At 37.1% G+C, this 17,403-nt stretch overlaps 1 protein-coding gene across 2 annotated transcripts in view; it reads right to left on the bottom strand.

Moving 5' to 3' along the window:
- Positions 1–10,193: 10,193 nt before the first annotated feature.
- LOC109038121 (uncharacterized) overlaps positions 10,194–17,403 on the bottom strand; it is a 15,442-nt gene continuing 8,232 nt past the window's right edge. For both annotated transcript variants that reach the window (XM_019053076.2, XM_019053077.2), the window contains exon 6: positions 10,194–15,705. In XM_019053076.2, coding sequence (XP_018908621.1) covers positions 13,242–15,705 — 2,464 coding nt within the window. In that variant the 3' untranslated portion in view covers positions 10,194–13,241. The remainder of the gene's footprint in view (positions 15,706–17,403) is intronic.

Below are 17,403 nucleotides of genomic sequence, written 5' to 3'. Positions count from 1 at the left end.
TTTTGTCGTTCTCGCCACGAGGGTGGGCATTTTAGCAAAAAAAGAAAATTGCAGAAATCGCAAACCATTTTTTGCCATTTTAGCAATTAATTTTTAAATATTACAAAAATATTTATAAAATATTTTTAACATAATATTAAACAAATATTTTTAAACTAATATTTCTAAAATAATTTTAAAATATTTTGTAAATATATTCTACAAACTGTTTTAAAGGTAATTACATAAATATATTTTGTAAATATATTTAAAACATTTTTATAAATATATTGTTACAATATTGTCGCGTGAAGTATCCACGCAGTCTTGTAGGCGCTATGCGTTTCACGCTGACCGCACTGTGTTTGGCGCAATGCGTGAAGTATTCGTGCAGTCTTGTAGGCGCTAATAGGTGTTACATGCAGATTGCCGCGCCGAGGGCTTCTCCTTTTCATCTCAAGTCCTCGTCATCATTTCTTCCTAAGTCGCGTTGTTCCAGGACAAATTGTGTGTTTGGTTTCTCTCTTAATTCGACAAATTTTAGGTGCTGTCTCTTGTATCACTGAAAGACGACAAAATTAGAAATTACTATACTCTCAGGAAATGAGAGATTTTGTAGCCTTTTCTCGTTTGTAATTTTTTTCTTCTTAATCCGATTTTGTTTTACCTACATTTAAAAAAAATTGCAAAATTTGCCGCTCCCTAGATTTGCCGCCATGGGCCGCTACCCGTGTGGCCACCCACTAAAATATTGAAGCACAGGTGATGTTAGAACATCGCAGGCATCCGTTGTTGGTAATGGTTCAGGTATATTTCGTCATGGTTTTATGGACTTTTGTCCTCTTTACATGTTTAAGTAGCTGTTACTTGTTGAAGCTTGTCACCCACAAAAGGTGAAGTTTGCTAAGGTAGTTAGAATCTCTGAAAAATTTCTAACTGCTCTGAAAAACACAAATTACTCGCATCAATTTCGCAACTTCGAAATGTGATTTCGCTTAATACTCTCTGACCACCACAACTTTACACCGGCCTCCTCCTCTTTGTCATCTCCTTTTCGCACCTATTTGTCCTTTTTCATTTTACCATACATAAGAGTCGCTCTCACAGCGCTTTCTGGCGCACTCTGCGACGCCTAACCACTCATCATTTTACCACTCACTAAATATTGACGTAAGCCTGGATGATACTTAGTAAGAACTTTTGAAGGGAACGAGTCAGGAAGAGGACTTCAAAATAATAGCTTCTTATGAACTATGGAGATTTCTTTTAGACATGGACGGAAAACAATAGACCATTAGACAGGGAACGAAATTAAGCAATAACGAAGCAATAATTAAACAATAATTTGCCATTCCTCATTCAAATTGTACGTAGAATACGATGGGCGTACTAGAATATTCCAAAACCAATTCATACATGAGAAAACAGAGTTTTTTGTTCACGTCAGTTCACACTTCCACTAATTAAAAACCAAAGACCACTCTAGTCGAATCAAGCATGAAACAACTTTCGGCATATTGTGCGATGGAAGAATTTTTCTGTGCGGTGACTTTTTTTACAAGATAAAAGGTGACATGTATCAGATGCAGAGGGAAATGGGTTTGAAACCAAGCTTCAGTCATATATCTGATGTGCGTGTTTTCGAGGACTAATTTGACCCACATTGATGATGATTTTTCCGCGAGCCGGACGTTTTTTAATGTTTATAGTGTAAAATACACAAGCTAATTAATTCCTCTTTTATGAATTGATTTTGGAAGTTTTTAATGTAGTCAACATTGACGGTCAACAATGAAGTTAACATTGTTGACTTCATTAAAAATTTCCAAAATCAACCTCAATATGCTGTTCACTCACACTACACTACTCTCTCTACGCACAGGAGGGAAGGTAGTCTAGGACTAAGCTACGGGGCCCCTTTTCCCGCAGCTGCAAGCAGAGAGGAAAATTTAGCGAAAATTTTTTAGTCCTGCTGAAGAACCCACAGAGATAGAAACAGGGAAGAATCTTTAAAAAGTGTATACCTAAGTAAGTCCTAAAATGGACTAAAACTAAAATAAAGGCGTGAAATAATGAAACAAGTGACGATCGAGCCAAAGAGAGCCTCAACGAATTAGCCACTTCATTTGAAATCGACACGCTTGACTTAAAATGAATGCAATTTCATTTCAGTCACTCGTTCTGTTCTATTCAAGCAGGTGTGGGTGAATGATCTGACCAACGTAGGTACACTGTTTCAAAATTGAGTGTTAATGTAATTTTCATTATGATCTTTTCTTAGGCTTTCTTTAGGGTTCACCCTTAAATTACTAAACACTGAATTTTCGATTCCCAACAGTCAAAATTCCCGGGATTCCTTTTGAACTTTTTCAAAAATTCAAAGAAAGTTGCGGAAAATCCAAAAGATCCAGAACATTTCGAGAATTTCAAAAGTCCCGGGAAAAATTCAGAAAAATCTCAAAAGTTGCGGAATTTGGAGCTAGATCCGGGAAATGAGAGCACTGCAGAATGCGGTTGTGTGAAACTGTAGTATTAGTATATGTAATTACCCAGAAAACAATGCCAAATTGACTGCTTTAAATGAGTATTTCATGGAGTCACAGAGTCCTAAAAATGACACCCCTGGTAAAAATGGTGACAAATGAGTGGAAAATCAAAGTCATATGAATAGAATTTCACTCATATGAATAGAATTTCAACTTATATGAATAGAATTTAACTCATAGGTTTGAGCAGAATTTCTCTATTCACTTTTCACCGACTCATATGACTAGAGATTCTAACTCATACGACTAGAGATTTCAACTCACATGAGTTCAGCGTTGAATCTACCGTGTCCGATATGTCAGAAAATAATCACCGCATCAAAAAAATTATAAGAGCAAAGTGTTCTTATTTTTCAAATTTAGGTACAGGATTTTCGGCAATTATGAAAGGAAAAGAGACTCGAAGAATCTCGAGTTCCACAGAAGAGAGAATGTCGGTGACTAAAGTCGGATTTAGCATATCGATCGCTAACGATATCTTCACGGGAGACTACATAATCTTCATTTGCAACGTTGTAGACTTCCAGCCATACTTTATCTTTTCCTTAGAAAGCTAGTCGACGTAATTTTTTGAAAACGTCCTTGATTTTTCCTCTCTGTCAGTGGAAAATTCTTCTTAAAGAGCCGTATGCAAAAACGACATTTTTCGCCCCCCCACTAAAACTTATTCAAACTTCGTCTATCAGTTACTAATACTGGAGCACTTCTTTCCCCAAATTTTCAGACCCCCAAAAAATTTTGGGGGGGCGCTAGGGGGGGTGGAAGTCAAAACCTGTGAACCTCGATATCTTTCGAACGAAACAAGATATTGAGGCCCGGTTTGGACGAAAAATCGTCTAAAATTGCATACTTTAAGATTCTAAAGGTCAAAATCCCAAAATCAAATTTTTAAATTAACTTATGTGCTTTTTTTCAGTTTTTGAGGAAAAACAATTTCTTTTAAACAGATTAAACTGAAATTTCACATTTTTTGATTTGAACCAAAACCAGTTTTTTAAATTGCTCGTCTTTTTCCGCATCCAACGAGTGGTCGTATAAGCTGGGGAACCGAACGGTTCCGGAGTTATGATTGATTGAAGTTTCCGCTCAACGCGCGCCGACCGATTTTCGCGCGCAAAAAAGTCGGATTTGACTGTTATTAAATCGGATTAAATGTTCAAACTGAGCAAAATGCATTATTAGGGATTCTTGAGGGTCGCTGAGTTCAGAAATTACAGATACTTCCAAAAAATTCACGTTTTTAAAATTACAGCTCCGTAGCGCTTTTAGAGGCCCACTGAGCGCCGACCGGCCGCTCAGTGGTCCTGTACGGAGCTGTAATTTTAAAAACGTGAATTTTTTGGAAGTATCTGTAATTTCTGAACTCAGCAACCCTCAAGAGTCCCTAATAATGCATTTTGCTCAGTTTGAACATTTAATCCGATTTAATAACAGTCAAATCCGACTTTTTTGCGCGCGAAAATCGGTCGGCGCGCGTTGAGCGGAAACTTCAATCAATCATAACTCCGGAACCGTTCGGTTCCCCAGCTTATACGACCACTCGTTGGATGCGGAAAAAGACGAGCAATTTAAAAAACTGGTTTTGGTTCAAATCAAAAAATGTGAAATTTCAGTTTAATCTGTTTAAAAGAAATTGTTTTTCCTCAAAAACTGAAAAAAAGCACATAAGTTAATTTAAAAATTTGATTTTGGGATTTTGACCTTTAGAATCTTAAAGTATGCAATTTTAGACGATTTTTCGTCCAAACCGGGCCTCAATATCTTGTTTCGTTCGAAAGATATCGAGGTTCACAGGTTTTGACTTCCACCCCCCCTAGCGCCCCCCCAAAATTTTTTGGGGGTCTGAAAATTTGGGGAAAGAAGTGCTCCAGTATTAGTAACTGATAGACGAAGTTTGAATAAGTTTTAGTGGGGGGGCGAAAAATGTCGTTTTTGCATACGGCTCTTTCAAGCTGTAAATTTGACTTGTCCCTCCTCGAAAATGTAAACTATGGGCAGATATTTTGAACATTACAATGGAGATACGTGGTGTCGCACCTTAGCCACCGATATTTGCGATTGAGACTAATCGACAGTTTATCTGAAAATTTGCTGTGAATTTTCCTTTTTCACCCATCTCACAAACGACACATTCTGTTAATATTTTCACCTGGGAATAAGAGCCTTTACAGAATAGTCTACCCACCCGCTCGGTTCCTCTCTGCTTGACTTGATCTGACTAATTTCCTATACTAAAAGTTAATAATTGTAGGTCAGGTCGGTGACGCCGAATGAAATAAAACGTGAAAAATTCATTTCAAATTATTCACAGAAAATTTCAGAGAGCAATTTTGGTTCGTTAAAAAAAATAATTAAAATGATCAAACGTACTTTGAAATTTTTAAACTTTGGAATGGAGATTTCGCATTTGCATTCATTGACTTTTGCCAGGCATCGATATTAATTGACTTAAAAACAGAATATCGTGGCAGTTGATACCAAGTACTATTACTAGGTGTTAATAAAGCATCCAGAAAATATTATCAAGAGGTGCGGCGAGACATGCACAATTTCATGCAATTTCTTACACAGACATGCAATTTCTTATAGCCTTTTATAGTCGATGGCGATTCAGCAACTCACAGCCAGGCGATAAAGTGTATGTTAAACGTCACTAATTACGGATGCTAGGACTTAATGAGTTTTTGGACCACTGCTCTCTTTTTGGGCCGTAGTATCTTGATTTATTTTGAGAGGAAAGCTCCGTACTTTTGATGGATGCCTGCCATTCTTAAGGTTAATCTTCAGCGTTAGTTCTGAAAAAATCCACCACGTCGCGCTGCTAAAATCTGACTCCGAAATCAGCGATTATTTAAATATGAAGAGAAAGACTCTAAATTCTGAAGCTAATAAGTTCTAGCAGCATGTCTGAAGAATGTGTAAAGTCAAAGATGAGCTTTCAAAGTTGCACAATAAAGGCTGGAATTTGATCCCCGTTTTCCTTATGGGAATCCAATGAGTGTGAGAGAGACAGCTCACGGTGGGAGAGAGATATCTGCCAACTGCTGAGAGCGATCAAGCGCGATTGGTTGCATCAAGGTCATCATGCTTAACCCTACTTTTTTCTGGGATCAAATTGCAGAGCTTCAGAAATGACTTTTCACGTTGCTTTTAGGGTCAATAGGAAGAAGAATGTTATAGCTAGAACTTATTTATCTTCGATTTAAACAGAAATTCCTTCAACTTTTATAAAAGCTCAAGGACTCACGTGGTGCTGTACGGACTCTAAAACACAGCGGTGGCGCCCCCTGCGCGGAGAAATTTCTTACTTCACGCAGCTGTAATACACCTAAATATATTAGAGCGCTTTCAGATACTGTGCAATACCTCTGGTGTGAAATACGTTTCTTCCAGCGCCGTGGCACGCTGCGGTGCGGCAGGCGGGCAGCCAGCGCGAAACGCGCATTGGCGCCTACAAACCTAACAGGGATACTTCACGCGTTGCGCAATGCGTGAAGTATCCCTGTTAGGTTTGTAGGCGCCAGTGCGTCGCCGCTCCGCTTTGTGTTAGGCTCTAATATTTAATCTGGCGGAGTCAGCGTTATTCAACTCATGATTTTGAAATGTTTGCACATCCTATATGGATTATTCTCGTTTTAGTTGATGAAAAAAAATATGTATTAAAGGAAAATATAACGTGTGTTTTGTAAATATTAAGGTGGTTCCGTATCAGACTTAATGATTTCCAAAGCACACGAATTTCTACACAATTTCTTATAGCCTTTTATAATCGATGACGAAAAAGCAACATCCAGGCGATAAAGTGTAAAGCCCGGCGATAGAAACTATAGCCCGGCTGCATCATTTTTTATCGCTTCGTATAGCCCGGCCGTATGATTTTCTCCGCATTCTACAGCCAGCTGTATGATTTTCTGTAGCCTTCTTTAGCCGGCTATAAGAATTCCTATAGTATTTTGAAACGCAGCTCTTATCGCCAATTTTTACCAGGGACCATAACGTCCTATTTTGTTTGCTTAAATCAGCTCATGATATACTTTCCGACTCATGATAATACTTTTTATAGAATGACTTTTTCCATTAATCACACAATTTTTAGGAAAATCGATGATAAAAGTCGTCCGTACCAACCTACGCCATAAAAAAAGTCCAAGATGCCCGAGATACAAACACCTCCTTTTTTCTCTCTATGGATCATCGTTCATCTCCGAACTTAATTTTGGCCTTACCGAATTGCATTGCCTAGATTGTCAGTGCGGGTTTTCTAAAATATATTACTTCTGTTTGTCTCTCAGTTCTCTTACACAGGTGGTTGTTCTCCAGCTATTTGTCATAACCATTCTTTTACGAACTGACCTCGCTAAAAATTTGCATGAACAAAATAATATCCCGTCTCCTCGCTCTTTTATGGAAACCGTCCTGTTATGACGTCATGCCGCACCGCACCAGAATGCGGCTCAAACAGAATCGAGAAAACGAACGCTAATTAGTAGCACCAAGTTCTGAGAAGTATTTTCCTGGACACGCTTATTCAATACAGACACGCGCTTATTCTGGATCATTTGTTATGCTACACAACTTGATGCGACGCGCGCTTGTTTCTGCCATACTGCCGTGCTAAGGAAAAACGCCGTATGAACCCTCACGCGTTGCCAAATTTCCTTTGACGAAACACGAATTTTCTGGTAAATTTAGGTATGGATATGTTTTTCTCTAATTTTTCAGATTATTTTGTTCACAATTTCACCTAAAATTCCTGGAAACGTGAAGGAAAAATATTCATGAATTTCCTTAAAAATGAACGATCCATCAAAGGAAATTTGACAACTCTCGAATGTTTATACGGCGTTCTTCTTTAGCACGACAGCACACTGCTGCAAAACATGGCCCAGGCAATCATCGAATCGTCAAAAAACCTCTGGAAAATTTTCTGAACAAAGTCATCTGCTTATAGTGCCGGATTTATGATTTTTTTTCTCACTTTTTTTCTTTTTTTTTCAAGTAATATAATATTAATTTAAGCGCCCTGTAAGAGAAGGTTTTAGGAACACCCGATTAATGCTAAGAAAGGAACCAGGGAAGGAGTTACAAAAATGTTATGAAGTTTATTGGCTCTCATGCTCTTTAGCGTGTTTAGTATTTCCCTTTGTGTACGAAAAACGAAATAAGAAATTATTAAGGAAAATAATTATTCACCCTTAGATGGCCCAGTCTTTTTTTTAAACGCCAAGTCCCGAATCTGATCAAATCGACTAGAAGAAGAAGAAGAAAAAAAAAACCACAAACGGAATATCATGGATGTAAAGCAAGGGAACGGATGCGGCGCAGAGATACAACTATTCGTGCTTGATGAATGTCCGTGTTGCATCTGCAAAATTGAAGGCACGATGGCGCGAGGCGTGAATTCGCAATGCTCCGCCGCTCTATGCTCCTAATGCTGTGTCGCTCATATTTCGGAGAAAAGTTAAAAAACGAGGCCGGATCACGTCTTCTGTGTTGCTCACGCATTCCTTGAAACATCACTAAAAATAAGGCAAACACACGATGGAAACAGAGCAAGGAAAAGGAAACGCGTTCATGACGGCGCAGAGATACAACTGTTCGTGCTTAACGAATGTCCGTGTTGCATATGCAAAATTGAAGGCGCGAAGGGGCGAGGAGTAAATTCGCAATGCTCCGCCGCTCAATGGTGCTAATGAAGTCTCCTCTAGGATGTATTAAGTAGATCTATACGTAAAGCTCCTGTGTAATGGCCCAATAACTCTCCCAGAAAAGATTTTGGGTCAATTTGACCCGACTTAGGCTTTCTAGAGGTAGTCGCCCAGAGAAATTCCCTGACACTCAATTTTTTCCTTTTTTTTTTCAATTTAATGCCTGATTATTTTTGACGATGTACATGTCTAAAGCTCGTATGCACCTGCCCATACAACCCGCAAGGCACGTGTTTTTAGAAAGCCGCGAGTCAATCTGCCGAGCTTGGACATCTAAGGGTTAAAGTCTCTCATTTTCTTCGGTCACCAGTGATTCTTTCTTCCGTTTTCCATCTCAGAGGCTGCGTTAGATCTTTGGAGAAATGATCACCTCCATGTTTCCATTTATGGTAGGTCTCAAAACGATACAAAGAGTTTTATTGCGGATATTTTGGCTGGAAGAAGGGACAAAAAGGAGGGGTTTGTCGGCCTCCTAAGGTGGTGTAGTGGTTGTAGCGGTGTAGCGCTAGCTCTACGATCGGGTGGTCCCGGGTTCGATTCCCGGCCAGGCGACCCGAGTTTGATGGTCAAACAATGGTTGCCTGGGACTGGTTGTTAGGGACGGAGGGGGGACGGGATTGAAGCGCAGGATTAGCCCTTGTGGGCTATTTGAAGTTAAAAAAAAAAAAAAAAAAAAAAAAAAAAAAAAAAAAAATGTTTCACTTGAATAAAATTGAGCCGTTTTGAAGCATACCTACAGTTCAGAAAATGAAATTTCGAGAAAAAGATGGTGAATGAATGTTTGAACCTGTCATGTTCTGGGTTGAAATTTGTCCAATCAATAAAATGGCTTCTCACTCTCTCTTCTGGCAGAAAACAGGACTAAACGATTCGTGCTTTCAGATAGGCACGTAGCCTATGCAGGAAAATTGAAGGCGACCTTCAGGTAGGCAACGACTGCCTATAGGTTAAACAATATCGTTTGGAAGTTCGTATCGTATTTAAATTTTCTTGGATCTATATAAGTGCTTTCCGAATAGATGATTCACACTCCCTGGTATATTCGTTGCCTATGTGGCAAAATTGAAGGGGAACTTCAGAAAGACAGCACCTAGCACAGCGCCTCCCATGCAAGGCGCCTAAATTAATCTTTCCCCATGGAAAACAATTTACGAAGTCGGCGCTACCAATTAAAACGTCCAGAAGAAAATACAATAAGGAAACTAATTATTTATGAGCCTTCAATCACTTTTTTTCTTCTTAGCAATTTACTTGTTTAAAAATCGTAGCAGACCTTTTTCATCAAAGAGTTTTTTTTATATTTTTTTTACTGAAATTAAGAAGGAAAAAAAAAGGGAAAAAAGATGAAGAAAGTTTTCTCTCTCCTGAAATTAATAGTTCTCAAAGGGGCTCTTGAATTTATGAGTTTCGTGAAAGCTTTTCTAATAGTCATAGCTATTACTCTAACCGCCCTGGTGGCATTGAAAGTTTTGGGACTTAGGCAAAAATTAATCAACTAAGTACTTATTGAGAATACGAATTAGGAAGCCCGTTCTGGGATTTTTCAAGTAAAGCGGATGTAAAATTAACATGAAAATTTTTCAGAATTCTAAAAATTGTTCAAATTGGTTTAAAATGTATTTTTTACAAAAAATTCAAATTGAAAATGTGTGCCCCCGATTGCAACATTGCAAATCTCTGCCTATGTTTTATTTCTTTTTACTTAAAAGAGAAGATCCTGACAGTTTTCTTTGAAGCTTCTTAGGAATTTGCTTTACTTATTTAAAAAAATTAGCAGAAAATTTCCGATGGATATTTCGGTTAATTGGTATAAAGAGATATTTTGAAATGTCGCATTGGAGATATATTTCTCAACTCAAGCAATCATGCAACACACAAAACTAAAAATGTGTACATTTTTTGGGTAAATTTCTGAAATAAATTATGTAAGAGGTTGAAAAAAAAAAAAAATTAATCAAAATAGAAAAAATCAGATGTTTATTTGCCTTAATTTTCAGAAATCAAACTAGAGCATTAAAGAGAAACACTTAAACAAAAATTTGTTTCAGTTATTTAAGATCAAAAGTCGCAGGGATAAACATTCGCCCACATTGGCGAATAGAATTTAAAACAAATGGTGTGAATCCTTTACTTTAAGTAAATGTCTTTCAACATGACAACGAGGAAAGAAAATTAATAAGGCACACTATATATAATACTCCATTTGTAGAAAAAAAAAGAAAACTAAGTCAGGAGGCGGAAATCATAGGCTCACAATCCTTCGAGAGGAGAGGAATAATAATTTGAAATCACTTATGGAAGCAGGTGTGAAAAAATTCATCACCAGCAATGAAACTTACAAAAAATATTTGATACATACATAAATTGATTAAATACAATTCATCACCTTCCAGCCATAGTATCACGAGCAAACACCATTGGGACTTAGACAATATGTTGCCGAACTTCTGAAACTTTTACAATTTTTTATGAATAAAGTAATGAACAAAATCACTACGAAGATATATTTACGAATATTCCCATTTTCAAGATAAATCCTTAAAATTTTCAAGAAAGTATGGACAAAAGTTTTCAAAAACAAAATAAAACAATATTGAAATGTCTAGCAAAATAGCATCCAAGCGTAAATGGCTGATTTTTTGGCTGGAAGGTGGCGATTTGATCCCCCCTTAAAAATGAACTAATTAAAAAATAATCATTGACAAAGTTACACGCAGTTTTTCCTTCATCAAACACAAATTTGATCAAGGATACAGAAACTAGAATAGGCAGAATAAGTATAAAAAAAGTAGAAGTTAGTTGAGCGAATTTAGCCGATTCTTGTACACTTAGAAAGAATTTAAGCTTAAAAATAAAAAATTTGAGGATGGAAGAAAATAATAGTCTAGTGAAAAATGAAGTAACTCTGCAATCCTGCATACAGGAGAGGAGAGACTATGTTTAAGTGTAAAGCGTAAAAGTTAATCTACATTAAAAAGTTGAAAGTATTACATAAGTATGAAGCACAATTCAGAGAAAAGAAAGTTTCAGTTACAAATCTAATTATCATTAAGCTGGAGACTTGTGAGACTCATTTGTAAAAAGTCATTTGTTGCTCATACATCCACTCATTTTTTTACAAGCCTGGATTACAAGTTTTTTTAGTAACTATGTGATAGACTTTCATCTAAAACCTCCAAGTCAAAAAATTAGAGGTCTCATAAACATATTTCTTGGTTTAGGATGCATTGGGTCATAAGTGCCTAGCTTCTGAGTTGTACAGACAGATAATAGAACATGACCCATCATAACATCTCTCTAAATTGCTTTGTCAGCACTCGCAAGTAACAGCTGATAGAAAACCAGATACCGAAATAGACTGAAATAGGAGTACAGAACATTAATGACAAAAGATATACATAATAAAAAATAAGTTCACAGTAAATTGAGGCAGATGAGGAAATTCACTTCTGAAAGAACTTGTCTTTTTTCATTAAATGGTGCAAACTACAACAGAGCACAAAATTATAGGTCTCCAATTATATTTCTCTGTAAGCTGGGCTGTTGGATTTTAAAAATGGCGCATTCAAAACTTCTTGTAAATATATAATTTTTGTCCAAAATGTAGACTTGAAAATTTAGACTACTGCAATTATGCCCCCACGTGCATTCACAAAAACCTAAACATTTCTAGCGACCCTAATTCCGTTTAATTTGTTACATCAAATACTGTTTAGAATTTTTACATAAAATAAACACTGACTTCTTCACAAACAAAACAAAGGTAATTTTGTACAGGCTATGAAAAAATAATTACCAACAAAAATATCACAAAGTAAAACTATAAGAGAAAACTCTAACAAGAACACATGAGAATAAGAAAAAGGAGAAAGAATTTCAGCATGAAGAATCCAAGGGGCTTTAGAATGATCATTTAGCCTGAAGAGGGGAGAGCACCGGGAGAGGGACCTTATTTTGTTTTCCTTTCCCATCTTTTTTGTCTACTTTTGTAAAATGCAGTCAAAGTTGATCAAGCAATGAAGAGCTTGGGATAGAATTACATTTAATAATGATTTATACATCCATGGTGGAATTTCCAAACCTTGTGTACACCAACTGACATTTAACCCAAAAAATCATTCATAAAGTATTTCAAATAAATGAGTAACGCATCTCAATCGATTGTACTTTAAAGAATGAATTTTGCCGAGAATCAAACACAAGTATTCTGGTTTGTTTGCTTCTTCAAAAAATACATAGCATACGTTTCCAATTAAACACTGAATTCAGAAGTATGCGTAAGGAAGGAAAAATCGGGATATCTTCTATGATTCAAGAAAGCTGACACGGCAGAAATCAAGACAGAATATCAAAGTTGATGATTATACGTCATTATTTAGACATAACTTAACAAAGGGCATCATTACATATCACAAATTGAATTCCATCACATTATTAGGGTTCATAAACAAACGCTAAAATGAGTGTAGTATTCGTGGAAGACCATAAAATTACATTTAAGCCAATAAATATCAGATGTGTGAAACCACTTTCTGGATAGACTATCTCACGTTACATGTGATAATGCTTCTGTGCACCTTTATCAGTGCTTTAAGTTCTCAAGTTTGGTACCTGTGTCTGAAGCAGCTCATTAAAACCACTAGGTCTTCTTTAAAACAATGAAAAGATCCGAATTTTTCTTAAAAATGGTCAGTTAAGGTAAAGTAAAAATTTAATCTATTCTAAACTTATTCAGTCAAATGTATTTGAGCTTACGTAAGCATGGTTTACATAATGTTCATGTATTTTACAAGATGTGAGAAGTACTTAACACCTGACCAATATACCGCAAGTTCTATGTATCATACAATTAAATAAAAATAGCATAAGCTTCTCCGACTCATTTGCTCCCCATTTTACAATAAACTGAACTTACGGTATAATGGCCGGTCATTAATTATTTCTCACCCTTTAGCTTGAATTTTTGGACAACAAAAAATAATATGAATCGAGAGAAAATAGAATACAACTATGTATTGATGTTGGTGTAAAATTGGTTGTACATTGCACTAGGAACTGAGAGGCCAGGTGGATAATAGTCCCTGGGCATATTGTTTTGTCCTGCATTAACGACATAAGGAGCTCCTAGAGCACTGGGTGTGCTGGTGTACATGGTTGAATTTATATGATCTGGAATGTTTGAATGTGGTAGACTGCCAGTAGTTTGTCCATCCATAGTTTGAGCATTAAAACCTGGAGGTGGCTGAGTCCGACTAAAAACTCCAGAGGAGAAAATAAATTCACGGGCAAATGACTGAACAAAGAGCTCTTGGTCCGCGCAGTTACTAACTTGGTTCTGGATGGTTTTAACTAATATAGGGAGCATATTTGTAAAATCAACACTGTTTACAAAAACGATACCACTGTCTCCTGCTACAGATACTACTGTTTGCTTTAAAATATGAACTATTGCCTCTTCACTTAGAGTTGAAGTCATTTCTGAATTTCCACTGAAGTAATTATGTTTGGAAATAGAGGGAACTGCACAATTGGTAGGAACATCTTGCGGAGACCACTGATCAGAGTGACTAGCAGTAGTCTGATTGTTAACAATTTCATAAGAGGACATTTCCATGCCACCATTTAATGTCATCTGGCTGTAAGGATGATTACATGAATTATTTGAAAGTTGTGGAGTTTTTTGAAATATTGAGTTATTAATATGATGCTTTGAGTTACGTGAATCAGTAATTTGGTCTGCGCTTGGTAAAGAATCACTAGAACCTGAATTAGAAGGCAATGAATGAATACTACTGTTAACAGTAGGAGGGTTATTGTGCAACTCGGCTGTCACACCTGTTTCAGCGGGTAGCTCACCATTAATTTTGGCCGCCTGCTGAGCTGCAAGCAGTTTTGACAAAGACGATGACGGATCTTTTAGGGATATCTCTACTATCTGCTGTATATTTTTATGTAAATCAGGGGAATCTGGAAGGTTTAATTTTTTAATTTCCTCAGCTAGAGCTTTAATCAAGCTTTCAGGGAGATCTAATGCTTGTACGGGATTTTGCTCAGGCAAGTGATGACTATTTAAGCCTTGATTTGATTCAATTGATGAAGCACCCTTTCCCTCATAAATTGGCTCTAACAATGGAGAAAACTTTGAGGAATCAGTTTTGTCAGGCGCAACAGAAGCTGCATTTTCAGCCAACTCGTCTCCCTCCGTGCCGCTCAAAATACGTTGCAGTTTTTCAGCGTTTGAGATTTGGTTGTTGGATGGTTTAAAAGACCTTGATGGGATTTTTAACCGACCAGATCCAGGCAAACGGGGCCTTTTGCTGAGATCTTTTTCATTATCTACAATATTTCCAGATGAGGAACTTTCATCTTTTTGCTCTTCAGAGACACAGTCGTTACGACGGCTTTCTGAGGATTCTGCACCTTGGACGGTCTGCAAGATGTCTCTGAGTTTACTGACAGCTATTTTGGGACGAGGTGGATTATCTTGATAAAATTTACATGCAGGTTTTATGATGGGTGCAGGAAGATTCTTCAAAAACGGTAAAAACTCATCGTCCTTTGAAGAGCCAAAATAGTCTATGAAATTGTCAGGGTCAAACAACTCTGGGTGAGATTCCCTTGTTACAACTGGAACATGACTTGTTTCTGGATAAAAATCATAATTTTCAGTTTCAATTTCTGAAAAACAATCCTCTTCATTATCTAATAGTGTAGGTTCTGGTGAAGTTCTGAATTCATGATCCTGCTCAATTTCATCACTGATCTCTGCCTCAGCTTCAGAATCGTATGGTTCGTCCTCATAATCTTCAACATAATGTTCAGAGGGATGATTGTCATCACTGTTGTAGTGTTTCTCCTCATAATCTTCAAAATAATGTTCAGAGGGACGATTATCATCACTATTGTAGTGTTCCTCCTCATGATGCTCAACAGGATGGTCAAATTCACTATCTTCCTGGTGGGTTTCTAATAGACTGCGACATTCAATGGAATTCATCTGGCATGTTTCAGTTTCATAACAGCCGAAGTCATTGTCGATTCCTAAATTATGAAGTCTAGTTTCAGCTGAATTAGTGTTCCTCGATTTCTGACTAGATTTGGACTTCTTTACCCTCTGCTCTTTGGGAGGATATTGGGGCTCGCTAAGTTTTGTTTCTACGATGGTGGCAAAGTCTACTTCTTTCTTAGATTCCTTTTTAGACTTCTTGCTTTTGGACTTCGCTTTTGGCACAGCACCCGTGGAAACAGAGACTTTGGATTCTTCTACTTTAGTGCCTGTAGAACTTTCTCTGATCTTCTTTTCGCTTTTAGCGCAGCTCTTTAGAGACTCCCGAGCCTTCGTAGAACTCTTATTCAGTACTGGCTGCCATTCATCACCAGAGTCATTGTTGCTATCCGCATAGATATCACGGTTTGTATCTTCAGAGTCATCATAAAAAATGGAGGCATCATTTCTGCTGCTGAACGGTACACTGAAAGAAAACAAACAAGGAAAATAGTTGCGATTGGAAAATCCATGAAAATAAATAACAATAATAATGCATATTTTTTAAATGAGAGATGATACTCAACGGATTTTTAGTGCTGAATTCAAAAGGGCCAATAACTTCTTGCAATAATTTCTGAGAAATCGAAATATTCCCTGAAAACTAGGAATTCCCTGAATAAATAGGATTTTATAGAAAACTGAATAGACTTTTATAGAAGATGCATGCTAGGAAAAAACAAAGGTAGTTTTTAAATTTTGCAGTCAAACATACATAAAAACATAAACTGTATGCCGACGAACTTTTCTAAGGAAACATTTGTCTCCTTTGTAGGACAAAATACGCCCATTTATCTTAAGTAAATCTGCTTTGTTTGACCTTAATCTCACTAAGTATCACTGGATTAAGAAATTAAAAAAAGAGAGCAATAGCTTCTGTGTTCCGTTTCAATTATCATCTTTCAAATATTGGTGCTCCGTCATAATATTTTGTTCTGTTTCTTAGAAAGCCAAAAAAGGCTATTGTCTAGATATTGAATCAACAAATCATGAATTCAGAATAAAAGAAAATTTAACGTTTTTTGATGCATGAATTCAAACTTCCTGCTCATAGGAAAACAAAAATCTTCTAAAATTTAATCGCACCTTTAAAATTACAGTGACAGTCTCTACAGTATGAAAATATGACATCCTCAATCTCAGCACTTAGACTCAGCGATTCAAAGTTGTTTACACTTAGAAAAACACTGGGTGAGGAAGGAACACTGCTTATTGAGAAGCCAGCAAAAACCGTTAAAGTGCGTGATTTGATTTTGGTGAACTTTTGTTTATTTTATTTTTTTTTTTTTGGGTCGTGGAAACCAATTTTTTAAAAACAAATTCTACTTAAATTAAACCATTGTTATCTTGGTTTGGAGCTAATTTCAATTATTTTCATGGCACAAATTGTATTCTACATGAAGTTTTGAAGAGGAAACATGTATCAGAATGCTTAAATTCATACCTTGTCGAGTGGTCAATTAATAAAAAAACACTAGGTGAAGGAGGGACACTACTCAAAACTCGGTAAAAAAAAAAAAAAAACATGAACGTAATAACAGAGTCGGACTGGCGTAAAAAAAGTTAGGCAGCTACTAGGATTTTGGGGCCCCTGACGTAAAAACTGGGCCCCTATGGGGGGTCTGGGGGGTCGTCCCCCGGGATGGAGGGGGGTCCAGGGGTCCTCCCCCGGAAAATTTTGAAAATTTAACCCCTGAAAATAGAAGTTTAGACTCTTTCCGCATTGAAATTTAATGAAAAGCGCCTCCGAAAATGTCACCTATTTTTCAGATATTTTTTGAAAAATTCGGCGATTCCTCTTGTTGATAAAGAAGCACATAACCTCCTCAAACTTTACGCAGGGGCCTCTGCTGGTATCTTCACAGAGGCCCCGTCCCTGAAGTTACCTTCTCCCGGCTGCAGGACCAGTAGGGGCGCCTCAAAAAAGAAGTCATTTTAAAGTGAGTAACCTTCAAAGACCGGAAAAAAGAGCTTTCGAGACCCGGAAGGGCCCCTGAAAGTGAAACTCTTTTTTTGAGCCCAGGGTCAGGGGCCTCTGCTGACATCTTTTCAAGGGCCCCAGAAGTGACTTTCTTCGGGCTATAGGGGTCTCAGAGAAAGAGTCATGCTGTTCAAAGTAAAAAAC

This window comes from Bemisia tabaci, chromosome 7 (genome assembly GCF_918797505.1).
Source record: "Bemisia tabaci chromosome 7, PGI_BMITA_v3".
Classification (NCBI taxonomy): Eukaryota; Metazoa; Arthropoda; class Insecta; order Hemiptera; family Aleyrodidae; genus Bemisia; species Bemisia tabaci.
This window is presented reverse-complemented; position numbering and strand designations above follow the sequence as displayed.